At 46.7% G+C, this 26,694-nt stretch overlaps 1 protein-coding gene across 17 annotated transcripts in view; it reads right to left on the minus strand.

Moving 5' to 3' along the window:
- KLC1 (kinesin light chain 1) overlaps positions 1 to 26,694 on the minus strand; it is a 60,174-nt gene that overhangs the window by 7,427 nt on the left and 26,053 nt on the right. For 7 of the 17 annotated variants that reach the window (XM_028100173.2, XM_028100182.2, XM_028100157.2 and 4 more), the window contains 12 exons: positions 26,413 to 26,643; positions 23,066 to 23,144; positions 22,338 to 22,563; positions 18,259 to 18,346; positions 17,535 to 17,636; positions 15,990 to 16,163; positions 15,744 to 15,843; positions 12,892 to 12,941; positions 12,745 to 12,812; positions 12,060 to 12,168; positions 9,345 to 9,506; positions 2,772 to 2,902 (listed from right to left, as the gene is read on the minus strand). In XM_028100173.2, coding sequence (XP_027955974.1) covers positions 2,772 to 2,902; positions 9,345 to 9,506; positions 12,060 to 12,168; positions 12,745 to 12,812; positions 12,892 to 12,941; positions 15,744 to 15,843; positions 15,990 to 16,163; positions 17,535 to 17,636; positions 18,259 to 18,346; positions 22,338 to 22,563; positions 23,066 to 23,144; positions 26,413 to 26,643 — 1,520 coding nt within the window. Of the gene's footprint in view, positions 1 to 2,771; positions 4,471 to 5,170; positions 5,222 to 9,344; positions 9,507 to 12,059; positions 12,169 to 12,744; positions 12,813 to 12,891; positions 12,942 to 15,743; positions 15,844 to 15,989; positions 16,164 to 17,534; positions 17,637 to 18,258; positions 18,347 to 22,337; positions 22,564 to 23,065; positions 23,145 to 26,412; positions 26,644 to 26,694 lie in introns of those variants that run through there. The other 10 variants (XM_028100164.2, XM_028100232.2, XM_028100292.2 and 7 more) reach the window with 9 other exon arrangements.

The following is a 26,694-nucleotide window of genomic DNA, read 5'->3' on the forward strand; positions in this document are numbered from 1 at the left end:
TGACATTAATAGTTATTTTTAAGTATTTGCAACAGGAACTGTAATAATAAATTTGAACTACCTACGACATACATAGTACACACTAGTATTCATCCGTGAGCTGAAGGCACGGCTGTGGGGCCGAAGCACAGGCGTGAGGGGTTGGCACAACCAGACACAAACGCACCAGGAACGGGCACTAAGGCCGCGGCCACCACCGAGTGCCCAGCAGCACCGTGGATGGGCACAGCGCCTGGCAAATGGCAGGTACTGACCAAGTTCTCACTGAATGAACTACACCAAAAGCAAAAGACCTTAATTCACTTAAGCTCAAGTAAAATTCACTCCCAAAATGCCCGAACCAAGACAAACACAAACACAACAACCCCATGTATCCTACGTAAGTGCTACTAGAATTCTGAACAAGTTTTCTCTACACAGCACTACTCAAGAACAAAGGATAAAATCAAACCAAATCACACTGGCACACTTAATTATTGTTATTTAAGGGGCCAGTGGACTTTTTCTAAGAGAGTTATACAACCCTCTTCCTCAAACTCTTTCCCTTACAAGATGAAAGTAAAAACAATTTGACTCCTGCCAGTAAGTCTCCCCTTGACTCTGCGAGCTGCATCCACACCCTTCCCTTACACCGTGGGGGTACGAAACAGGAAGAATGCCGAGTTTGGTGGTTCTCAAAATGTTGTCTTAGACCAGCAGTGCGGGCACTAGCTGCGAACATGCCAGAAAGGCCAATGCTGTGAGAGGTGGGGAGTGCAGACCCACTGCACCATAAACTGAAGGAGGGGGCCCAGCAGTCTGTGTTCAAATGCCCCGGAGACGCTGATGCTCAGGTGTGAGAACCACTGGCCCAGTGAATAAACGCAGTTACTCTTACCTGGACAGATGATTCAGTTTTATGCATTTTTATGGGATAAAATTTCTAGAGCCATTTCAGTTTTCATCAAGTTCAGTAAGGTACCATTCTCCAGTACTACACGTGACAACGTGTGCGCACGTGCGTGGTCAGCACCACGCCAGGGAGTGTCTGCACGGCTACGTCACAGCCGAGACAGGAAGAAGGCACAGGAGGGGACAGAAAACGTCTGAGCTCTGTCACGTGGGAAGGGCGGGCCACGTCATAGGACTCAGTGCCAGAACTGGATTCTGCATTTAAAAAAAGCTTCAAAACCTCCAGAACCTCCAACAGCCAGTGTGTTTGCCCTGGAGGAGCCAAATTACGGCATGTGGAGAGCACTTCCGCTCGTCAGATCCAGCCCAGGAACATAAACTAGGCGACTATTCAACAGTCTGTGCGGATCCTTGCAACGTGGCCAAAAAAAAAAAAAAAAAAAAAAAACCTTTCAAAATTTGGTGAGGCAGGTAGTTGACCTATCATTTAGTTCTGTAAATATTTTAAAACAAGCACTTTATCCCAAACGCAACTTCCTGGATGCACATTCATCTGTCGGGTCGCAGGCTTTGGTGCAGACAGGGTAGGACGGCAGTCTGCTGCTCAGCCCTACCTCCTTCCAGAAGCCCCAGCTGGCTTTCAACACTGCACCTTCCAGGTAGTGTCACAACTAACGTGTGGAGCTCATTAAGACTCCCTCTACAGAAACAGGCTTAGAAACATCCTTGAGAAGCAGGGCGATGGCCACCTATACAAATCAAATTGCTTGTCCTGCCTCACAAGTCATCAAAAAATGTGTGCGTCCATCAGCAGAGACGCCTGGGAGGACAGGGCGGACAGCAGACCTGGGCCTCTGCTCCCCAGCTGGGGGGCTGAGCCTGCAGGGCAGCACCGGGGAGTCCCAGGGGTCTCAGGAGCTATGCCTTCACTGACGGAGACAAGAACGAGACTGGACACCCCTCAAAACAACACAGGAAGCAGCTGGAAGAGCCCCTAACCTCAGGTCTCCGACACATCGTATGAAGGGACCCCGCTTCCCAGTCTCAGCAGGGGAGACTTCTTGCCCACAGAAGGGAAAGTGGAGTCACCTGTACAAAAGAGTTTTACTCAGACTCAGTCTTTAAAAAGAAGGCACCACTTAGGAATTCAGAGTTTCATGGAACAGCTGACGAAACAGTGCCTCTCTGAGAAATGCATCCCAAACAAGATGCTGTTTACATTAGAAATAACCCAGAAACCGGGGCAGATTGTTAACACTCTGGTGCGCCTTATAAAGAACAGAATACCTCAAAACCAAATTCCTTCGACAACGTCAATGTTATTGTTCAAAAGACTCTAAGACTCAAGAGTGCACCTTCTTTTAAACACATGGAAAATGTGTTTTTTTTTAAATCCTAAAGAAACTCCTTATACTAAAGGCCTGAAACTGTAATCCTTCTATTTAAAACATTATTCTCCCTACATTAATACCTGTGAGTCTCATATAGTCGTAGCTACCGTTATGATTTTAAAAGGATTATCAAAACTAATTTTAAAGGATTTAAACTAATACTAATTTTAAAAAAGAAACAGCAGCTATCTGGAGTAAACACGTGAATGTGCTCAGTGTTCTCATACGAAGCTCGCACTTGTCACTGCTAAGGCTTTCTCTGAACAGGCAACAAGACCGCAGACTTCCACAGGTTTGTTTGGAAGGCCCCCGCCCTTCTAGCCCCTCCACAGGAAGCTCCACAGTTCCTTCTCAGGAAGTGAAGAGAGGCCGGGAGCTGCTCCAGCCCCGGGGCAGAGATGTGAGGAGCAGCGGGGACGGCTTGGGAAGGAAGGGCCACTGGACGCCGCGCGGCGGGGCGGTCAACAGGGGCCGCAGATAGATAATTACCCGGGGTTCTTTGGCTCACTCTCTCGAGAACTTCCTCCCTTCAGCTTCCTAACCAGCTTCTCACTGCTGCGTCTAATTGAAGCCCGGAGTTTGCTAAAGGAACCACTGCGCTTTAAAGATCCAGTGCCATCCTGAAAGAAACGTGAACACATGTGAAACTGCAGACGGTCCTCTCCCGGCCTCCCGAGAAGCAAAGCTGAATGAAAACAAGAATTCACATCATGGTTGACCTACTTGTCTGTGACTTGCTGGCAATACAGTTGCTACAGAAATTACCAGTTTGCCATGTCTATAAATACACTTTAAATAGAAATCTATCCATTTTAAATTTCAGTCAAGACAATCCAATGATCATGAAAAACCTCTGAACATGAGGAAGTTCAAACAAAAAATAATATCCCCAAAAATCATATTGCTGTTTTGAAACAAAAAAGGTCACACACAGAAAAAGTCTCAAGAAAATTAAAGCTGCTTCTTGGAAGATCACCAAAATCAAATTCTACGTTCAGTAAGAACAGAAGCATCTGGTCCACATAACTGCTGGACCCAACCACTGAGAGATGACACAACTTTTGTGTATATATACTACTTACATGTACTGCTTCTTCAGTAAATTTCATTTTTTAACTATTCATTTATTTACGTATGTAAGTAAGTAAGTATTCTCTACGCCCAGTGTGGGGCTTGCACTCACGACCCTGAGATTAAAAGCTGCACGCTCTCCCGACTGAGCCAGCGCCAGCCAGGCGCCCCTTTAGTAAATTTTTAAAAAACAGTTTTATTAAATGTTGGTTTTAAATGTGGATGGAAAATTAAATAAAATGCTCATCCCATTAAAACCCCTCTGACACCTTGTAGGAAGCAAGTAAAAAACTGTCCAGCTTTCATCGTTAACTGGCCCAGGCATTAACAAGTGATACACTTGGCAGTATCTGGGTATGAAAATCAAACGCAGAGAGTGAAAAAAATGTGTCTATAAGTAACTTCTATTCTCAGAATGAATCACTTAGTGAGATTAACAGTAGCCCCATTCCTTCAAGAAGCTACGCAATGCCGCATTCCATGGAAAGAGTGAGAAGTTCTACTAGGCAGACAGACACCAAGACACGGGTCAGTTGGAGTGAGTTTATTAGAAGTTAGAAAGACAAATACACAAATCACCGAACACTTAAAGATTAGTGGAGAAAAGCAAAATTGCCAAAATGTCACAGAGACTACACAGCAAACGCTACTGGAGTGAGATCCTAAGGGGAGAGCCCGGGGTGCGGGCGGCCCCGCCGGGTCTCGGAGGACAACGGGAGCAGCACATGCCCTACTCCTACAGCCTAGCTAGGTCAACGGTCACGGTCATGCCACAGCATTAACACCTGCGGGAGACTTCTAACTACCTTTGATCAAAGTGAACAACTAATCGCTCTTAATTCTTAAACTCGTGTATCACACAGTAAATGGTTTTTATTAACACAGTTTATATTACTAGGTACATATCTGGCAGAGCTACATGTATACAGAGATAAGGAACCCCCCAAAAAGGACAGCAGCACCGAAAGGAATGGCCAGTCACAGAGAGGTGGCGCTCTGACAAGAATCCTAGGGGACGCTAAGCACAGCAGTCAGCACTGGAGAGAGAAGTAAAAGCTGGAGGAGGAGCCGCCCGTCATGCAGGAGACAGTGTGAACGTCACATGAGGCAGCTAGGCCTGTCAGACAGAAACGGAGAGAGAGAGCCCAGTGAAACCGTTGTGAGAACAGAGCCAGCCCCCACTGACCACAGCGTGGCTTACAGTATTTCTAGGTCACAAATCTCAGCAGCGCTTTTAATCGCTTTAGTATCTGGGACGACCTCCCGCCTGCTTCTGTGAACCCGTACCAAGAGGTACTGGGCCAGATGCTATCTTTTACATTATCAAGACTCATCACTCCTGATCATCAAAACAAAATTCCAGTCTCAGAGCATGGATTAGCCCTGTGCTGGGAATCTCCATGATACTTACTGTAACGATGTTTTCCAGTAACTGTACATAAAGGAGATTCCACACTGAGAAACATCGACAGTGACCGAAAGAAAGGCTCCACATAGGAAGAGGCCATTCATTAAACCTTTACCTTCATCAAAAATCGTTTTACATCCCTAAACTATAAAGTTCTCTCTGAAATCAGGGAGGACTTTCTCTTAAAAGCACTAACAGTTTAGACAGTTCAGAAACTTGAAGAAACCACTGACTTTAGAAGTCTTTAGCACATTTTAAACATGCAGTTGATAACCCATAATAAGATTAATTCTAGAAAATGGATTTCCACAGGCAGCAGTGCACCCCGGGTCTCAGCAGACTGGAACCCCAGTGGTCTTGTATGAAGCCCCGGACAGCGGGGACCGAGCCCCCGCCCGCTCTGACTCACCATGGGACGCTCAGCAAGTCATTTAACCAGCCCGAGCTTCATTTTTCTCATCTTTAAAATGGAAAAATAAGATTTGTTACCAACTCCCCACGAATGCTGGGAGGACAAGAAAACATAAGTTCTTCCTGCTCTTTCAGAAAAAGGACATTAAACTGTTAATTCTGCAAACAGTACAACTCCCGCAGTTCATTTCAGGATTCACTGCTACACTACAGCAGTGTTACTTAGAACATTCCTGTCTGGCCACTCAGCAGACTATGGGGGAGTGACCAGATTCCAGAAGTACTCCAGGTGAAACACACACACACACACACACACACACACACACACACACACACACGCTCCCCGTGCCCAATCCCTCACCCCTGCAGCAGCAGGTGCATAGGAGCTGGGCCCCGGAGGCAGCACCTTGCTAGGGAAGGGGGGTGATGGAGCGGGCTGCCCACCCTCTCCGGGCACTCGCCCTCCAGAACCAGCGGGAACAACAGCAGAAACCCAGCCCGGACCCTGGTGGATTTCTATTCAGTAAGAGCTGGAGGGTTGGGAGGTCTCCTGCATTGTAACTCTTTCAAAAACAGTCTACTTGTTTATATTGCCATGAAATACATCAAAAAAGTGGGTTTCTGAACAGAAATGAATAGTGTAGTGTACTGGCTAAGAAACGCATGGCAACAATTATGATCTATAGGGTTCAGGTGATTTAGTCTTTATTTTTTCTTTGTTATAGTCTAGTTGTCTTCCTAATATAATTTTTTAAAACTAAAGCTTTATTTCTAATTAACAGCATATACTATCCCATTCCTCAGTCATCTTGGGCAAGAGCTCAGTGTCTTTGGAAAACAAGCCCTACCATGGGGTGCGGGTGGGGCAGGCTCCTGCTGAAGGGCCCCGCAGAGAACTGGCAAAAGTCGGAAACGAAAAGGTCAGAGTGGAGAAGACGGACAGAACGGAGGACGTGATGCTTCCTGGGGCCCTGGTGGGAGGGCTGCGAGTATGATTACTTCATAAGCACGCAGCGCAGGGCTCCCACGTGTGCGGGGGGCCCAGGCTCCAGGGATGGCCCCGGCAGCCCTCGGAGGGGATGACAGCCATGTGCACAGAGGGGAAAGGGAATCCAAGCTAGCCAGAAAGGACTCCTCTGCACACAGCATTTGCGCTTTTAGCGGGACCAGAAAAGAGAACTCAGACTTATCCTGACAATGACTTTCAGCTCTGCGTACTATTTATGAAAAATAAGTTTGAGGAAGTTACATTTTAAAATCCTTTAATCACCGTATTAATAGTATATATTTTAATAGAACAGAACTGCACTTCCCTAAGAACTTGATCCGGAAATTTCATAGGAATGATTACAGTATATTCAGTAACCCTACTTTTCTTGTATATGTTAACAGCATGGAAATCTGTGCTGACCTAGACTTTCCCCATCAGCAGGGCGCGGTTGGAACCTAGACTGCCTGGCCTCTGCCCACACTGCTCACCATCTTACGTGTTACTTCTGAATGCTGGGACCGGTCACACCCACTCGGTCTCACACACACGGCTGCAGCAATGGGACGGGCCTGCCGTCCTTCCCACTGAAAGAGCAGTGCCCCACACAGCAACACGATGCTTCCCCCTACAGTAGTTTTTAAACTTTTTAAAGGGCACTGAAACCCTTTTTTAAAAACTTAAAATCTAATGCAGAACCCCAATATAAGATAAATCTAGGTGGCATTTTCTCATGATAAATGTGTAACGAGTTCTTAGAATAACACAAACCAGTAAGAACAGCGAAGCCACCTTTACAGAACCCACAACTTGAAATACCAAATTACAGCTGACAAATCTAGCCCCTGACACCTGAACCCCCAATCCGTTTCTAGCTGACCCGGACTGCCCGGCACCAGAACCTCGCTGTGCACAGGTCAACGGTTGTGGGCGGGAGCCATTCCCAACCACGTGCCTTGTCACTGCAGGAACCCCTCCCACTCCGAGGGCCTGACACATCTAGTCTCACACCTGGACAAAGACTAACGTGGGGGCTGCAGTGGACTGACGTGTGAACTGAAAGGGACACTTAAAGTGGGCTCCTTTAGGTGCACATACCTACACCTCAGTCAGGCTGGGGAGTGCACACCGCCTGTGTTGCCTCTTCTTCAACAATCACAGTGTGTTTTGAAAATGAAAATTCCAACCAAATGTCGGGAGAGCTCAGCACCACCTTCTCAGAACCTGAGAGCCAGGCCTTCCTGCGTAGGCAGGGATGGGCTGAGTCTGAGAAAGGGCCTCAGGGGCCTGGCAGTGAGCACACCAGCCCGGGCGGCTATCCCCTGGGTAACCTGGGCAGTTCTAGAGTCACCTGCTGCTTGATCTCAGACTCTCTGTGAAGAAAGGGCCCCTTCTGCTGCTCAAAGCGAGTATGGAATCACTGTACGGGGTGACCTAAGATCTGGGATCTAGATTCTTTCATCCAGTGGACCACTGCCAACTGATGAGCCCTGCGATGGATTCTGTCAAAGACGCAAAGCCTCTAGCGTCCAAGAGTCAAGCAAAAAGGTGTCGAAAGCCCCGTGTGTGAGTGTCCTAAGTGAGAGCATGTCCAAAGCGAGAGAGGAAATGTGAAATGGAAGGAGGGCCAAGCGTGCACTCAGGGGAGGGACCGCTTCTGTGATTCCAGCAGCAGGCCTGACAGGAAGCCACCTACCAGCCCTCCACACTGGATGGAAAGCAGCTCTCTCTCACCACTGAGTCTCAGTCTTGAAGATGGTAACAGAACTCTACATTGCCAATGACTTTATTATAGGATTGTACAGAAAGATTGACCTAGAAATACTGTCTCAAGAAAAAGAACTTCATTCAAGAGTGTCAAAATCTGCACCCTGGCTTCTACAGACTGGAGAAGGGACATGACCCTCTCCACAAGGCATGCAGGACAACAGGAATCATGGGGAGAGTACAGTACACAGTGTGGCCAGATGCGGGCAGAGGAGGGCCTAGCCATCATTGTTTATGTGTTAGACTGCTGCCCAATGGGAGAATGGTCAAAGCAGATGCTGATTGGTTGTCTTGGCACAGGAAACACCAAAGCAAGGCAGCTGCCAGATAAAGACAGTCAAAAAGATGCTCTCCCTGAAATTTTGGCCACTACCATTATTGTAGAAAATGTCTCATCCTTACCAAACTACTCCAGCTATTAGAAAATCCCAAAAATAAATATTCAAAAAGATAGAGTATAGGAAAGCCCAAGATTACTATTTGGCAAAACATTTGCACAATTACCTAATCAAACTGCACCTACTGCAACTTCAAAAAAAAAAAAAAAATTTGATCGTGCACCTAATCCTGCATTCAACTCTACCTGATAAAAGCAAAATTCCAAAGACACCAGCTCAACGTACAAAAGTATTACCCATGTGTGACCAACATTCACTAGAAAAAAAGGTCCAGGAGGCCACACGCTCTTTGGCAACCACTGCATAAACAGCAGTGGTGAAAATCTCCATGAAGTCAAACCAGTGAAAGCCAGAGGTAGAACCTGGCCGGGAGTGACGTGGTCCAAACATGGGCACGTGTTCTGGATCCGAAAACCTCTGGCAGAGGCCTGTGAGGAGAGACGAGCCGTGGCACCCTCAGTGGGAACAGGACATTCAGCACCGAGGTGGGCCGTGCAGAGCGGCTGCCCCAGCCTGTTCTTCTCTAGACACAAGCTCTGTTTGAAACATCATTTCCCTTTAAGAAATTTAAATTAATTCTCACAAAATCTACAGCAGCCTGGTCAGTGAAATTAGGAGCACTGGAGTTAGCAATGAAAATGGGTAAGTTAAAAAAGCGAGTTAGTTTTCTGCCACACTAATCCTAACATTAAAATAAAACCAGGTTATGGATTATAGCTCTAAATAACCAGGACACTCAATCAGCATTTAAGTGCTCAAAGTTAAGCCAAACAGCTTTCATGGGTTCCTAAAGAAAAGAAAATGACCACTTCAAACAAATAACAGACTTCATTATTAGCAGAAGATAAGCACTTACAAAAAGCTTAATTCATACTTAATTTGAAAAAAGGACAGTGTCTAGCATGTAAGCCCGGAGGAAACTGCGGGACAGCACTCCTGCTGGGAGCCTGGCCCAGGCGGCCTCCCGGCGACAGACAAGCACCTGCCTGCGCACGCCGGCGGCTGTGTACTGTACTTACCCCGTTCCACTCTACGCTCATACTCACTTCCTCCCCTCCATCAGGGCCGCTCTCGTACTTGACCACGTCCACATTCAGGCTCTCCCGGCTCCTGCGCTTCTCCATGTTCTCAGGGTCATTCAGCACTTCAGCTACTCTCTGTTTGTGAACATTGTCAAGACCCTGGGAGCCAGGCAAGGGGGAAAGGGTTGGAGCCATTAGAACTGAACTTTGATGAAGGATTTCTAAGACAGCTAAGCTTCACCCGGGGGGAAAAAAAACCCGAAAACAGTTCTTAAACACAGAAGAGTGCTTCTCAGGAATATATACTTAAGACTTACGCATTTCACCCTCTGTAAAGTTGATGTCAAATTTAAAAAAGAAAAATATTGGACTCCCCCGTGAGTGATTTGCACACTTGAAGTATTTACAAGGAAACGTATTGATGTATACAAATTTGAAATGCTCTGCCCAGAAAAGGCCTGGTGGACAGAGCGATGGAGGTGATGTGCCCGAGAGCAGCGAACATTCATGACAGGATCTGGGAGGCAGGCACACAAGCGTACAATTCTCTCCACTTCTCTGCTTGCCAAGTCTCACGGAAGGATGCTGAGAAAACGCCCCAACACGCCCCCCCAACCCACGTCAAGGAGTGAGGAGAGCTGCAAGCCCTCTCACTTCGGCAGGGAGGGCCCGCGCACACTTGAGCTAAAACATCGCTGAGCTGCAACACGGCAGAGGCTCCTCTCTGTGTGCGTTTCAGTTCGAATGACCCAGACGTAACATGTTCCATATTCTTTTTTTTTTTTAAGATTTTATTTATTTATTTGAGAGAGAGAGAGAGAGAGAGAGAGAAACAGCATGAGAGGGGAGAGGGTCAGAGGGAGAAGTAGACTCCCCACTGAGCCAGGAGCCCGATGCGGGACTCGATCCCAGGACTCTGGGATCATGACCTGAGCCAAAGGCAGTCGCTTAACCAACTGAGCCACCCAGGCGCCCACACGTTCCATATTCTAAATGGGATTTTAACCCCAGCAGCTGGGGCAAGTACGGCACCTGTACCGACTTCCGTAGTTTCCTCCTCAAAAGGCACACCCCTCCAGCAGACGATGTACTGCTGTGACTTGACAGTAAGGCCGACTGTGGCCCCTCACCCGGCAGGAAGGCACCGTTCCCGGTAAAGCACAGACAACCTTCCTTTACATTTCTACAACTCCTGGGGCACCTGGGTGGCTTAGATGGTTAAGCGTCTGCCTGTAGCTCAGGTCATGGTCCCAGGATCCTGGGATGGAGCCCCACATCAGGCTCCCTGCTCAGCGGGGAGTCTGCTTCTCCCTCTCCCTCTGCCTCCCCACCCCACTCATGCTCTCTGTATCTCAAATGAATAAATAAAATCTTTAAAATAAACAAACAAAATAAATAAATTTCTACAACTCCTGATCCCCCAGACTTGGCTCGTTTGATACACACCATCCCAACACTTGAAAACGAAGCCTGAACTGCAGGCACGACTCCTGTAGATGAGTGGTCACTACACTCTAGAGCCAGGTGGGCACCAAGACCACCTAAGCCACGCTCCACCCCCGGGGGAGGCACACACACAGCCAAACCCCCAGCAGGGCTGCTGACGCCCCAGGGCGCTCTCCCCCACGCAGCCCTCCAGAGTCAGAAGATCCCCCGAAGGATGAAAGGACCGAAGAAAGGGGGTCCTCCCGGGGCACGGGCAGGGAGACACCGTTGCTACCACACCTCTACCAGGCCTTCTCTCATCACTCTGCACGGACTCTTTTGAAAGAAAAGAATTCTCAGGCATATGTGGGTAAATTTAATCCCAGACAAAAAGTGGTCATCGCCGACATCTATACCACTGAGGAAGGGAAAAAACTCACACCTGCCTCTCCAATCCCCAAAATAGAAACCGAACCCAAACCTATCCTCTTCATAGTTTATACAAACGGACACACACATGCCCGCGGAGTAATACATTTACTCGTTACTCTGAAACCTCATTACAGGGCAACAAGTATGCCTTTTCCATGTTTCCTCACAAACAGCATCTCAGCCTAACTACAACCTCTCAGCGGATGGAGGAAAGCGCTTCGGCAGCGACCCGTTTACCTTCCGAAGCAGCCACGGTAGCAGGTCACGGTGACGACTGCACCATCCAACTACACCCCCGCCGGCGGCCCCGGGGAGTTCCCGGTGCTCCATCCCTCACACCTGCAACTTTGTCTGCTTTTTGATTCGCGCCATCCTCATGGGTGTGAAGTGGTATCTTGCTGTAGTCTGATTTGCATTTCCCTAACGACGAAGGACGCTGATATCTTTTCATGTGCTTGTGGGCATTCGTGTGCCATCTTCAGAGAAATGTCTATTCAGCTCCTTTGCTCATTTTTAAACTAGGAGATCCTTCTGTCTTTATGTATTCTGGATACTAGGTCCTCATCAGATGTGATTTGCAAATATTTCCACCCATTTCTGTGGGTGTCTTCACTTTCTCAATAGTGTCCTAAACGCACAAACATTTCTAATTTTGGTGAATCTAATTGATCGAGTTTTTCTTTTGCCGCTTATGCTTTTGGTGTCATAGTTACAGTCTCTTAATATGATTTTCTTTGCGCAAACTAAAACATTAAATATTTCCTACTTCTAAATCAAGCTCTCGATAAGTTACGTAAGAGTCATTACACTCAAAGGTCTAACAGGTGAGTTAAAAACAGAAGGCAGGTCACTGACCTGTTTACGGGACCTCATGGCTGCTTCTTCCAATGTTTCTGCAGCTTCAAATTTGCCCTGACGTCTGTAAAGTGCCCCAAGGTTTTTCAGAGTAGTTGTAACAGTTGGACTGTAAGAAAGCACACGATACACAGAACTATTAAATACAAGTTTTAGAACTACTATCAATAGCACAAAATCTAAAGCACTAACAGACATATGTCTGTGAGAAATATTTTTGAAATTTCTACAGTACTTTTTTTAATTGTAAAATTCTAGTAAGTTCTTCTTCTTCTGTAATGGACAGAACCTGCATTTCACCTATACTGCAGTGAGCTGTGTGTAGGTACGTTCTCATTTACAAAGTTATGGGACTGTGCACACGTACCACCTGAAGGAACGTTCCACGTTCAGTCATTTACAAGCTGCCCTTAAAGCACTAGCACCTTCCAGGGCAGTTCTGTTTCTTCAGTTTAAAGGACATACCTATTGGGGCACCTGGGTGGCTCGGTCAGTTGAGCGTCCAACTCTTGGATTTCGGCTCAGGTCATGGTCTCAGGGTCGTGAGATCGAGCCCCGTGTCAGGCTCTGCGCTCAGCGTGGAGTCCACTTGTCCCTCTCCCTCCCTGCCCGCCCCTCCCCCTGCTCACTCACTCGCTCTTGCTCTATCTAAAATAAATAAAATCTTAAAGAAAAAAAAACATACCTATCAACTTTGCAGGCTTTGTACCAGCCGCCATACTCTCCAAAAGATGTCCCATCCTTTTGCTTTCCCTAAATTTTAACAAGTGAATAATTATCTTTAAAGCAACATATCCAATTTAGACAATCTCCCAAAACAGCATATTCTTACTTTGCATTCTTCTCTTTCTTCAGCGTGCATCCAAATGGGTTTATTTTCATCTAGGGGAGAAAAAATAACGTACTATAAAATTGAAGCATGATAGGGCCCACTGAGTAGAGGCTGTCAAGTTTCAATGATTACAAGGTTTTTGATTCTCATGTGATCCTTCTTAGATGTTACTTCTTACAACTTGGACAGAGGAAGTTCACGGTGGAGCCTATGAGGGTGGAAGAAACAAGCAGATGGCCGTTCACATGCAGCGCTGTGAACAGAAGACACACAGTCCAATGTACCTACACAGGGCAGGCAGCCGTCCAAGACAATGACAAACGCTTGGGCCCCTACGATGAGACTTCTAATGCTAGAATGCTCACAGATCGCTGGGGAGTATTTAGAATTTGAGAAAGGCAGCATTAAACAAAAGTCTAAGAAAAGGGTAAGACGCCAGGAGCAAAGTGGAGAAAGATACTAATCAATATTCTCTTAAAGTCTTAACTTTTGAGAACCTTAACCATACCACTCCATCTAAAGTTTCTAGACAACCAGTGTGCCCACACCATGGAGAATCAGCAATCTCAAAAGTGAAATTTCTGAAAAATTTTTATGCTATGAAAAATACTTGAGGTACAAGTATGAGGGAAAATAAGTATACATGACTATGTAAAATATGGTTTTAAATATGTAAATCAATCAGCACAAAAAGACACAAATGTTAAAAGATGTATCTAGGTGCTGAAATCATTGGTGAGTCTCACGTGCCGTCTCTGCATGAATTTTCAAGGATTCTTGCAATGAGGACCTATTTCAGTTTCCAGGGGAAGAAACCTGTGCTCACACCCGGTCCAGCCACTAACAACCAAACCTCGGACCAGTCACTTCATCTACAGTGTCCTCACTCCTAAAATGGGTGAAGGTTTGACCCACTTCACCACACTGTTCAGAAAATTAAACATGGGACGCCTGGGTGGCTCAGGTGGTTAAGCGACTGCCTTCGGCTCAGGTCATGATCCCGGACTCCTGGGATCGAGTCCCACTCAGGCTCCCTGCTCAGCGAGGAGCCTGCTTCTCCCTCTGACCCTCCCCCGTCTCATGTACTCTCTCTCATTCTCGCTCTCTCAAATAAATAAATAAATCTTTAAAAAAAAAATTAAACATGATTACACACTGAGACCACCTCTCGGAAAGACTAGTACATGGCTAGTCGTATGATTATCACTTGCCATGTCACAGAAGAAAATGAAAACCCATTTCAAATATTGGTTCTAGGAGAGTGAACGGTATGTAAAGCTTACTAATAGCACTGAGTGCAGTCAGAGCTTTACTGAACTAATTCTATTGCTAGAACAGCCAAGTGCACAGCAAGCTAACTGGGCATGATTCCCAGACAACCCAGCAGGTCACGCACTGAGTGTGTGCACTGTGAGCAGCAGAGGCCCCTGGGAGACTGAAGGTCACACGCTGACAGCAACAGGACACTTCTGCATCTTGCCAAAAGAAAAAATGACTTCTGTCCTATGTTTTAACATTTGTATGGAGGGCAAACCCAAATACAGGAAAACTGCTTTTAACTAGAGCTCAACTGGACTTCACGCTACTATTTTTATCAAAAAGCAGCTAGCAAATCATAAGGGAACAAGTATTCCCCAAGAACAGAATTTTTTAAAAGCAGCATTAAGGAAATGCCCTGGAATCACTACAAAATCCACACGGCCTCTGCAGTTAGGTGAGGATACTTGCCCCAGCCCACAACTGCAAACAGAATCCATGCTCACAATTGTGAGCCTGGGGCATTACTGTGTTCTGAGAGTAAAAAGAGATTTACCGTTCCACTTATTAACAGAGAAAAAAAAACATAACAAGCTTCAAAGATTTTTCACAAGTGGTTTCTAGCAACTCTATAAATGAAAACATTCAGCAAAACCTCTTTCCCTGTGCATCCTGAGGTTTCCTGCACAGCAGTAACAACTGTCCTCATTCCGAATGCCTTATGTAACACCTGATGCACGGGGGAAATGCCTTATGTAACACACAAACATTGTTTTATTGAGTGCTTTAAATCCTATATTTATTCCAAAACTGTATATTAAGTACATAAGGAATATGGAGACAGGCCTTGGCTCTTTTAGACAAATAACCCAGCAGGCCTGGGATGGGGTCAACCATTTGCATTTCTGACAGGTCCCACATGGTGCGGATACTACTGGTCCCTGCTGGCAATTTGAGAACCAGGATAACAGAATAATTCCAGGAAGTGCTGATGCCTCCAGAGAGGTTTTCTGGAGTTGGTGCTCTCAGTTATGCACAAAGCAAGCCTGGACTCTGGAGAGGGCAACTCAGAGATGTGGGGCAGGTGGCCCATCACCCCTGACCACAAGGCACACGACCACCCTGAGTAATTGGTGACCAGGGCAAGGATGCAGGTGTTCACCATGTTGGATGATAGATGAATGAATGAATGAGCCTATGATCACTCAGACTGTGTCACATCCTCTCCTCTCAGTGCTATCTGCAAAATCATTTCTAAAACTCAAATTGAGGGCACCTGGGTGGCTCAGTCGGTTGGGCGGCTGCCTTTGGCTCAGGTCACGGTCCTGGAGTCCCGGGATCAAGTCCCGCATGGGGGTCCCTGCTCGGCGGGGAGTCTGCTTCTCCCTCTGACCCTCCCCCCTCTCGTGTGCTGTATCATTCTCTCTCTAATAAATAAATAAAATCTTTAAAAAAATTAAAATAAAATAAAATTCAAATTGAATTCTACCTTGAAAATATGATGACTTGGGTATTACCAAGTTCCAGCTGCAAATCACCATTTTTAATAAATCCTAACAACCGTATCTGCTTAGAAGCGATAGTATAGTCCTTACCATCGACAGAACCAAACTCCCTTTCATGTGCACGAGTGAGAATCTCTTTGTACAGTGTTTCTGCTTGCTTGAATTTTCCTTGCTTCAGATAGCAGGATGCCTTAAAATAAAATAAAGTACTTAGTAACTTCATATGTAAATGAAACACACATTCTTCTCTACAGGTTAAATGACAAAACAAGGCTCAGAGTTCAAAAAAGGAAGCAATTCTGGCTCTACCCACAGACTGCACCTCTGTCCACATACCAGGTTATTTTTCGTTTTGGCCACATTGGGGTCATCGGGCCCCAGTTTTGTTTGGTAGATCTCGAGGGCTCTTTGATAGTAATATTCTACTTCCTCGTACTTGCCCTGATTCTGGCACAGTAAGGCCAAGTTATTTAACTGCTTGGCAACGTCAGGGTGATCCTTTCCCAAAACCTGGGAACAAAAAAGTGTGTATTAGAAACACCAATCTGTTTCAGTGCCATCCAGTCCATTCTCCACCCACTATGAAAAGGGTCGTTCTCAACACAAACATGGCTGTGCCCAACGTCCAGGCTCACAGTCCCGGGCTCTGCACTAAGAAAAACAGCCAGAACTCATACTCTTGGCAGGTGGGAGGAGACTGTACTGATCCCCCTACATACTCTCAACTTTTCATCCTTATAGTAACCCCACATGGGGACTGGCAAAGGGGGCATGAGGACACACAGCCTGAAACCAGGAAATGGTTGTATAAAGGTTATGTCAGTATGACCCCCAAGTTCTGGAAGAGCCCTTTCTGACTCGAGCTATCACACAAGACTCTTCCCTATGCGTGCAAGCCTTCAAAGGGAATCTCCAGCTCTTGCATTCAGCCTACATACACCTTCCCACTAAGACCCAGAGGTCCTCTGCACTCAAAATCTGACCATTTTAATTCATAAATATCATGCAGATAGTGGCATGAGAAAAGTTTTCCTGCATAATTTGATGATGAGCCCCTTTTATTTCCCCTTTCCCAATTCCTTGCCATATGCCCAAAAATTAAATGTCTCGCAGTATTACTGGTAAATAATCACAGAAAATACCAATTAAAAATACTACCCCTGGTCATTCATGGCCTGAACTTAACACCGGAGCCTCCCACCTGCTGAGATTAACAAGCCACATTTTCCCCAACACCTGATTAGCAGAGGCTGCAGCCGCTGGCATGAATACCCATGACACCAGGGTGCCTGGGTGGCTCAGTCGTTAAGCGTCTGCCTTCAGCTCAGGTCATGATCCCAGGGTCCTGGGATCGAGCCCCACATCAGGCTCCCTGCTCCGCAGGAAGCCTGTTTCTCTCTCTCCACGTCCAGTCCTCAGGAGCTCCTCCTCCTGCAGTCATTTCTAGGCCACATCAGGCCGGGAGGGCACGAAGACTGAAACCCACTCTTTTTTTTTTTAAGACTTATTTATTTTTGAGAGAGAGAGAGAGCGGCGTGTGCGTGTGAGCAGGAGGGGCAGAGAATCTCAAGCTGACTCTGCACTGAGCGCAGAGCTCGATGCAGGGCTTGATCTCACGATCCTGAGATCATAACCTGAGCCAAAACCAAGACTCGGACGCTTGTGACTGAGCCACCCAGGTGCCCCTGAACACCCACTCACTCCTCTTAAACATCGGTCTGAATGGGCTCATCTAGCTGTGTTTTGTGGGCTGTCCACCTCATCCTTCATCAAATGAATTATTTTCAGTAAATGGTCAGTCATAATATACCAGAGTGGTCATTCCTCAAGACTTAAAATGCTGCATCTCAAGACAATGAGCACCCCTTCCTTTGCCCGCACCTTTTCTCTGATCTCCAGAGCTCTTTTACACAGCGGTTCGGCCTCTTTGTACTTCCCTCTTTTGCCGTAAAGAACTGCGAGGTTATTCAGAGTTGCTGCCACCTGCCAACACAGAGAGAACAGCAGAGAATGGTAAACAACAGCAACAGACAGGACTTCAGATATCACATGCTCATCAATATCCAGGTTGCACAATGAAGTGCTCTCCACTAAGTGAAGGAATAGGACTTCAGTTAAAAGCAAAAGAGCAATTCACTATACACTATAGATTATACAAAGTAAATTGGAGAATACTAAAATTAAACAATCAACAATAACACCGTGATCTTGATTTTTTAATTTCACTGGAAGCCACAAAGCCAACCCAAACACAGATCTGTTTGCAAATCTGGCCAGATTTTAAGAAAAAGACAATATAAATTCTTTAGAGAAATTTACAGAAGTACATGCAATCTGATTTAGAATAAAAAGATACAGTACGTGATCCATGTGAAGCGGTGACGATGAACAAGTTAACTGTGCACTGACATAGGCTGAACATCAGAGCCACCAGCCCCGAAGCTCAGCACTGGTACTGAGTAAGTGAAGATTCCTACCTGCGCCATCTAGTGAAAAGGCAGCTCTTAAACCTTCCCTGTTGAGTTTAATATTAAAATGAGTTGAATAAAAAAATATATTAGGGAAAATGAAATATAAAAAGAAGGAAAGAACCAGATATACACACCGCGGGATGATCTTTGCCCAAAGTTTTCTCACGGATGGCCAAGGCATCGTTCAGTAGATTAGCAGCATCTTTGTATTTATTCTGGTCTCTAAATTGAAAAACATACATTAAGTGTTTTGGATATAACTTACTACGTCTTTTTAAAATGTAATTTTGAAACTACAGAAATAAAAGTTAAGTTTGAGCTATTTAAAAAATAAACATCCACTATTAAAACGATTAAAAACACCTCTAGCATAGAAGAGAAAGACTCCACCAATAATGTGAGCTTGGAATCAGGCCTGATTAGCTTTGGAACCTGGCTCTCCCCTCCAGGTCATGGAGACAACACTGCCCCCACACCACACAGAGTACGGGAGCTGGTCCAGAAGGCCGCCAGAGCTTCACCTGCTATCAGACAAAACTGACCCCAGGGTCTGAGCCCAGGCTCTGCCAGTTAATGGCTACAAGGCTTTGGGATAGTAAGCAGCCTCCCACAGTCCCCAACGACCCATCTAGAAAGTGTATTACCTAACTTACAGAGTTGCTCTAAGAAGCTAATGATATGCTACGTGTATAATGAAAAAGCTTGTTAAAAATAAATACATTATAATGTCTTAATCTGGTACATATTTGCCACTGTTTGCTTGAGTAAAGGAGGAAGGAGGAGGCTTCTGACTGCAGTAGGACAGAAAGCCCAGCCCCAGCCTTTGCCCTCCTTGGTTTGTGTACCGACAATGTGATCACAGGAGAGTTATTTGCTCTGTGAGACTGAGCACACACGTTCCTTAACTGTGTAATAACAGCTGCCCAGCAAGGCTTTGCCCTGCAGAAGCCAGACTGCCCTACAAGACACGGAAAGGGTTAATGGCCCTCTGGAACCTCTGAAGCACACTAATTCTGTCCAAGTGTATTGAGATTATTTTCTTCAATTACCCCACTACACATGATAAACTGGCTCATAAGTTTTGTGAAAAGCAGCAAGTATGACAGAAAGTCTCAAGAACTACTAGAGACAGTTATAACCAGTAACAAGAACTACCTAAAAGCGTGTGGCAGCTAAATGAGGCAAGATGTACTGAGCACTTTTCTAAACTGTGACGGGCCCTAAAATGTCAAAGGCTATTAATTAATTAGCCAAAGTGAGGTCCCAGCAAGAGCAACAGCACTGGTGCTCAGGTGTGGCCCCACACCGATGACCGTCACCGTCAGCCAGAACACACTAAAACCAGCCCCGCCCCAGCAACTCTGGCTCTGGCTCTGGGGCCCGCACTCACTTGACTAGCCCACCAGGAAATTCAAACTCAAAATGAAAACAAAAGTATACCACTGCACGCATAAAAATCCTAGAAGAATAATGGGCAAGATGATGGAAGATTCACAGGACACAAATGACTAAAAATACCCAGAGAAATACGAAGGCAACCACAGTGCTCTGCTCCTGCCTTACTGAAGTGTAGGGTCAAGCCACACTGCACTGGTGGGGACGGTGAGGCTGAAGCAGGGACAGGATGCTGCCTTCCTGAGGAGCAGTTTGGTAAGAGGTACCAGGCGTAGACTGTGTAGACTCTAACCCATTTTAGGAACTGATCCTTAAAAAAATCCAAAATCTCAGGAAAAACTTCTAAAGATGTTTATCAGTATATTATGCCCTTCCCCCAAAAGCTTAAAATTAAATGTCCCCTAACACAAGAAGGGGGAGAGGAGTTACAGGCCAGGGCGCAGTCCTGAATATGAATGCGAATGTACAGGCAGCTATCCATTTGTTTTTTGACTTTTGACTGACACAGTAACCCCTCAGCCAGAGCATTAAGGGAAAACACCAGACTGCAGCGAAGCCCCGGAATTCCCACTGCCCGACACAGTGGTAAGCGTGGGACCATGGAACAACAACCCTACGTGCATTTTTTATTTAACTCATTTATAATAATAATATCTAGCGTTGGCCAGAAATTTTCATGTTAGTGCATACAAACTGTTTTCAGTTTCATTTATTTGAATGATCTCTACGCCCAATGTGGGCTTGAACTCACGACCCTGAGATCAGGAGTCAGATGCTCTGACTCAGGAACTGACTGAGCCAACCAGGTGCACCAGTGCACACAAATTTTGTTTAAAAAACCTTTTGGAATGAAACTGGCATCATCTGTCAAGATTTTAAATGTAAATACCCGTGACTAAGGAATCCCTACACTATTGTAACAGTAAAAATGTGCAAATAACCTAAATGTCCATTGACGGGGAAACTGTCAAAAAAGGTCAGGACCAGACGCAAGACAGTACGCTACGCTGCCCTGGAAGACGGCAGGCTAACCGCGGGACAAGCATGCGCAGGGCCGCGGACACGGCGTGAAAGGCCGCTTTCTTTCTGGTGGTGGTGTGTTTCGTGAAGAAATCACTCCTCTGATGAATGGCCGGATCAGTTCGTTTCTCTTCCCTGAGCCACTCCCTGCCCCCTCCCTCTGCACCGTCCCCGCCTTGCTCAGACCCCATCTCCGTATTCCTAGGATCCTGCCCTGCCTCCAGGCCCTGGCTGCCATTCTGTCCTGCGCACAATGCCAGAGGGACTCTGGTGAGACCCAAGTAGGAGCCTGCTGCCCCCCACCAGCACCTCTCAGCACTGCCCACAGGGCCTCCACAGTCAGGCCCAGCTTCTCCCTGCCCCATCTCTTACAACTGTTCTCAGGCGCTGTCAAGCTTTGCCAACTAGGTTCCGGAGTAAGCCCCAAACACACACAACACCCCTTCCCATCTCCACATGCTAAAATCCTACCCACCCTTCGAGGCCCCTGGAGCGCTGCTCTCGCCCTTCCATTAATCCTTCCCTCATCCTCTCAACTGGAAGTAATCTTTCTGTTCCGTGAAAACTTCTGTGTTATTTTATTAGCAGAACCCAGTCTCTCTGCTTCTATAACGACATAATGAATGTAAACAGCCTATCTTCTAAACAAGGTCGTAAGTTCCTTTAGAGAATGCTATTTGAGCATTTCATGCCTGCAGGGCAACACCACCTGTCATGTGCCTACAGTCCTCCCTTGGACCTCTGAGTGGAGACTATAACTGCCTCCATTTTAGATTCAAGAAAACTGAGGCTCGGAAAAGCCCAGGGCTCTCGACAACACCCTCTGTCTCGTGGCCATCTAGCAGAGACACAACCTGAATTCTCCTGACTATAAATACAAGGTTCTGCTTTCTCCCCGAGGACAGGAACCATATATTCATTCATCTCTAGGGCCTCACAGGAACCAGCCCCATCTGACCTATACTTGGGTGTCCAAAAATGTTGAATGGGGACAACCAAACCAATGAAAAACACGCATCTGTTAATCCCAACCCACAAAACTGAAAGGGCTACAGCAAACCAATCCTGCTGTAACTTCTCCCTTCTCGGTCCCTACTCACCCACATCTGCTCTAATTCAGGTGAGTTCAGCCAAAAGACACACACAAAGGGCTCCAACACATCACTCCCTGTGCCTCAGGGCAAATTCCTTAATTCCCCCTTCAACGTGTTCACCCAGGGCCCCTAAGTGAGGAAGCATGCTACAGTGATGTGAAAAGTGGGGACACAGATGCAAGCTGGTCCCCAACTTTCAGGGACACTATTCCAAGAGAAGAGAGAACAAAATTCAAATAATCCCGACACCAAGCGCAGGGAGAAATGCCAGAAGAGAGGCAGGGATTAAGGGCTCTGGGGGCACAACAGGGGCAAAGGGCAAGTGGAACCTGAGACTCAGAAAGGAGAGAGAGCTAACAAGGCTCTAGAAGGGTGGGAAGGCTCTTCTGGACAAAAGGAACCTGGTACACAGAGTCTGGTGGAAAAAATTAAGAATTTAGTTTGACCCGAGTGAAGGGTGCATTTGGGCTATTCTAGAAAGGCTGACCTGGGTTGTTTCGGGCACCATCTGTTCCACAGGGTGAGATACCTTTGCCATAGAGCTTGCTGAATATTTTGAATTTAACCCCCTGGCTGTTTGAAGAGACGTGACCAATGAAGCTGGTGAAGAGAGCTTATACAGGTTTACAGAAACATATTTAAGGGCAAGTTCATTAAAAATACTGTCGGTAGATAAAACTAGGGGATAGAATGAAAGTACTAGCCTGTACACCAAAGCCAGGATGTTCAGCATGGTGGCCACATCCGGGTGGTCGTGGCCGGAAGTCTTCTCCAGGTCCTCCAGGGCCTGCTTGCAGAGCGGCACGGCCACCTCATAGCGCCCCTGAGAGGCGTACTGGATGACCAGGTTGTGGAGAGTGCGCAGCCGCGCTGGGATCTCGTAGCCACCCTGCTGCGCGGCCGCCGCCGCACTGCTGTGCTGCTGCTGGACTGTACGGACAAGGTTTCAGGTCGCATGTGCGCCAAGGACAGTATCCGGACGAGAGCATTCATTAGACCCTTCCTCTCTCGCTTTGGTCCCGGGGGGCATGTGACCCCTACGCTGAGGAAACCCACCCAGCGCTCCCCAGGCAGGCTGGGTGACATCAGTAACGTGTCGGGGGTGGTGTGATGCCCCCAACAGTGCAGTGAGACTCCTCTCAGCACCAAATGAACTCTTGCTGTCTCACTCTGTGAGACCCACAGACCGCACGGGAACTGCTTGTTCATGCCCCAAGATTTCGTACGGGCTGGTCTAACATGCTACCATATCCCAACAAGAAACATCTGAAGTTCTCTTGGAAAACATTAGGCAACCTGAGTGTGCAAGTGCCTCTGGGAAGCAGGCTACAGACTCTTAGACACCCACTAATTATGGCACTTCCATAAGACAGGACAAACCACCTTCTGTTTGTATATGCTGCCGTTTAACCGCTCCCCCTCACCAACTTACTTCCTTGACCGGGATCATCGTCATCATTTGGGAAAAGGTCATCCAGAGGCTCCTTGGTGGAATCGGTGTCTTTGTCCTCCTATAAAACCAACCCAGGATAACTTTAGCCTTACAAGTACTATAAATCCTGTACTGGAAATCTTTAGTATAAATATCATTTTAACAAAAAAATCTTAGAAAAAAATCATCTGTTTTTAAAATCAAATGTAAGGGAGGCCTGGGTGGCTCAGTCAGTTAAGCGTCTGCCTTCGGCTCAGGTCATGATCCCAGAGTCCTGGGATCAGGTCCCGCGTCAGGCTCCCTGCTCAGCAGGGAGCCTGCTTCTCCCTCTCCCTCTCCCTCTCCTTCTGCCTGAGGCTCCCTCCCCATCTGTCAAATAAATAAATAAAATCTTTAAAATAAAATAAAATAAAAGGGGCACCTGGGTGGCTCAGTCGGGTGAACATCTGCCTTCGGCTCAGGTCATGATCCTGGAGTCCTGGGACTGAATCACACTGGACTCCCTGTTCAGCAGGGGGGTTTGCTTCTCCCTCTGCCCTCCCCCTGCTCATGCCCTCACTCTCTCTCTCTCACAATAAATATTTAAAGTCTTTAAAAATAAAATAATCAAATGTAGGGTTAACCACAATTTGGCTTATCCATCGATTGAGCAGAGAGTAACAGAAAGCCTGCCAGACTAGAATTGAAACTCAAAATGCAGGCCAACAGACCATGTGGCATTTCTGTGCCTTAGATTCTTCACTACCTTCTGAGGAAGTTCAAATAGAGCAGGAAACTCTTACTTGAAATAAATTTTATTTGGAAACCAAATACGTAAAAACAGACTACAATGGCCCATGCTGAATGCCACAGAACTGGAGGGCTAGAGTCCCCCTTCCCTGCTCACCACCTCCACCAAAGGACACCTAAGAGCAATCTAAAACCTGCCAGCTTTTTTTTAAGATTTTACTTATTTATGTGTGTGTTTATTTATTTATTGAAAGAGAGAGACAAAATCCCAAGTAAGCTCCACGACCAGTGCAGAGCCCGATGCGGGGCTGGATCCCACAACCCTGAGATCCCCTGATCCAAAAATCAGAGTCAGACGCCCAACCGCCTGAGCTACCCAGGCATCCCTGAAACCTTCTGGCTTTAACTCTGTGACTCGAGTCTCCCCACAGATCTCTGATTAGTGCAGGGGTAAAAACCGTGACTACACAATGGAGAAAACAGACAACAGTTAGACCAAGTGAGAAATCAGCATCGCCCTGGGGCAGAAAACATCCCTTGCCCGTGGAACGAGTCATCTGAGAAGTACACAATGTCACCTTGATAATATTCCTGTCTGGGATGCATGATCTAAACACACTCAGAGAGAGACATGAGACAAACCCAGACTGAGAAACAATCTATGAAGTAACTGGCTCCTGCACTCTTCAAAAATACCTATGTCATGGAAGGCAGAGAAAGACTTTTTTCTCTCTTTGAAAAGGACCTGTTTCAGATGAAAGACGGCCAAGGAGACGTGACAGCTGAGTGTCACATGTGGTCATGAACCAGATAGTGGCACGGTGAAAGGATGCCATGAAGGGCTCTGCTGAGACCAAGAAGGCACGGTGCAGAGCAGATAGATGAGTACCGTGCCCATGTGAAATTTCCGGACTGGAGCTGGCCCTGCTTCCACAGGAGAATGTCCTCATGCCAGGGGAACACGCCCAGCAGCAGCAGGGGAGTGTGGCATGCGGTATGCCGCCTACTGCAACGCCGTTCAGAAAAACCATCACTCATGTACACCCCGAAAGGAGAGGCAGAGTTAGCTCACTGTTAGCTCTCCTCTCCAAGCTAGGTATTTTTTCAAAATAACAAGTTTTAAACATTTCTGATTCAATGAAACCCTACAAGATCATCTGGTATTCTAGATGAATCACTGGCTGGCATCCGTAGCTTCATTTATTCTTATTTCCACAGCAGCCCATAACAATATGTCTTCTAAATCAAAAGCAAGGGAGAAATACAGTAAGACTAACAAGACAGGGTGCTGTGGACTAATGTGTCCCCCAAAATCATATATGGAAGCCCTAGCCCTGGTGATGGCATTTGGAGGTGGGCTTTTAGGAGGTAATGTGGGTCAGACTGAGTCACATGGATGGGGCTGTCACAACAGGATTAGTGTCCTTACATGAAAAGGAAAAGACACTAGATACCTTCCTCTCTCTCTGCACGCACCAGGGAAGGCCGAGTGAGGACACAACCAGGAAAAAGGCCCTCACCAAGAACCCAACGTGCCAACACCCTGATCTCAGAACTGTGGGAAATAAGCCACACAACCATGGTATTCCGTCGCAATGGCCTGAGCTGATGAAGACATGCACTCTGGCAATGGGAGATGTAACATGAGGAGAGACCGAGTGAAGGACACATGAGAATTCTCTTTACTATCTTATCAACTTTTCTGTGAATCTAAAATTACTCCAAAATTTGTTTTTAAAAAATTGTTTTTCAGTTAACTGAATCAGATATAAATGGTGGATGAAAAATAATTAAGACTGAGATGAACATCCTGAGAGAGTCAACAGAAAAAGGAGAAAACCAAGATCCTTGGGGAACATTCCAAAAACAAGGTAAGCTGGCAAGAGAGACCAAGGAGGCAGCATGAGAGAGAGGGTAGGAGAACCAGGTGGCCAACCGGCAGCAGGGGAGAGAGAGTTTCAAGAGAAAGGTCAAGACCCACAGCACCACTGGCTACAGGGTTAGTCCCAAGTGTGGATTATAGACAACTGGATGAGATGCACACTGATCTGAGGGAACAGTTTCAGTAGCGTGATGAGCTTGGAAGCCAGACTCAGTGGGTTCTCAAGCTGGGACAAACCTCATCAAGTGCCTCTTTGCATTGTGCCTTACATTCACAAAGTATTTGTACATTGTCTGACCACTGTTCTAAAACACACCTATGAGGGGCGCATGGGTGGCTCAGCCGTGAAGCGTCTGCCTTCGGCGCAGGTCATGATCCCAGGGTCCTGGGATTGAGCCCCGCATCAGGCTCCCTGCTCGGCAGGAAGCCTGCTTCTCCCTCACCCACTCCCCCTGCTTGTGTTCCCTCTCTCGCTGTCTCTCTGTCAAATAAATAAATAAAATCTTTAAAAAATTAAAAAAATATATATCCCTTAAAAAATAAAAATAAAACACACCTATGAAAAGCATACGGCAAGGAGAGCCTCTAGGACTTGCCCAGTCCCAAGACCCACAGCCTCTGGCCTTGCTCAGCGCAATCACTAGAGGGGAGGGGCAAACACGGACGGCTTGACGGAGACAACCCACCAACTGTAACACGGTTACCATCAGTGCCGCGCTCCTACTGAGCCACTTACGGATGGAGAGATGTCATCATCGTATTTTTTTAACTGATTCATGAATTCCAGATGCTTCTTTTCCTCCTCCAGTTGAGCCACAGACTGCTCACTCTTCTGTAATTTCTGTTGCGTATTGGCGAGTTCGTCCCGAAGCCACTGGTTCTCCTGGCAGAGCCGACGAACCTGTGCACGCAGTTTCTGCTTCTCGGACTCAACAGCGTTCAGGTGATTGGACAAAGCCATCATGACCTGGAAAGACAGAAACGCTGACAGCACTGCATCATCCATCCCACACGTCTC

Source organism: Eumetopias jubatus, unplaced genomic scaffold, assembly GCF_037043125.1.
Source record: "Eumetopias jubatus isolate StellerSeaLion01/CBP00866 unplaced genomic scaffold, mEumJub1_p1.0 scaffold_7, whole genome shotgun sequence".
NCBI lineage: Eukaryota > Metazoa > Chordata > Mammalia > Carnivora > Otariidae > Eumetopias > Eumetopias jubatus.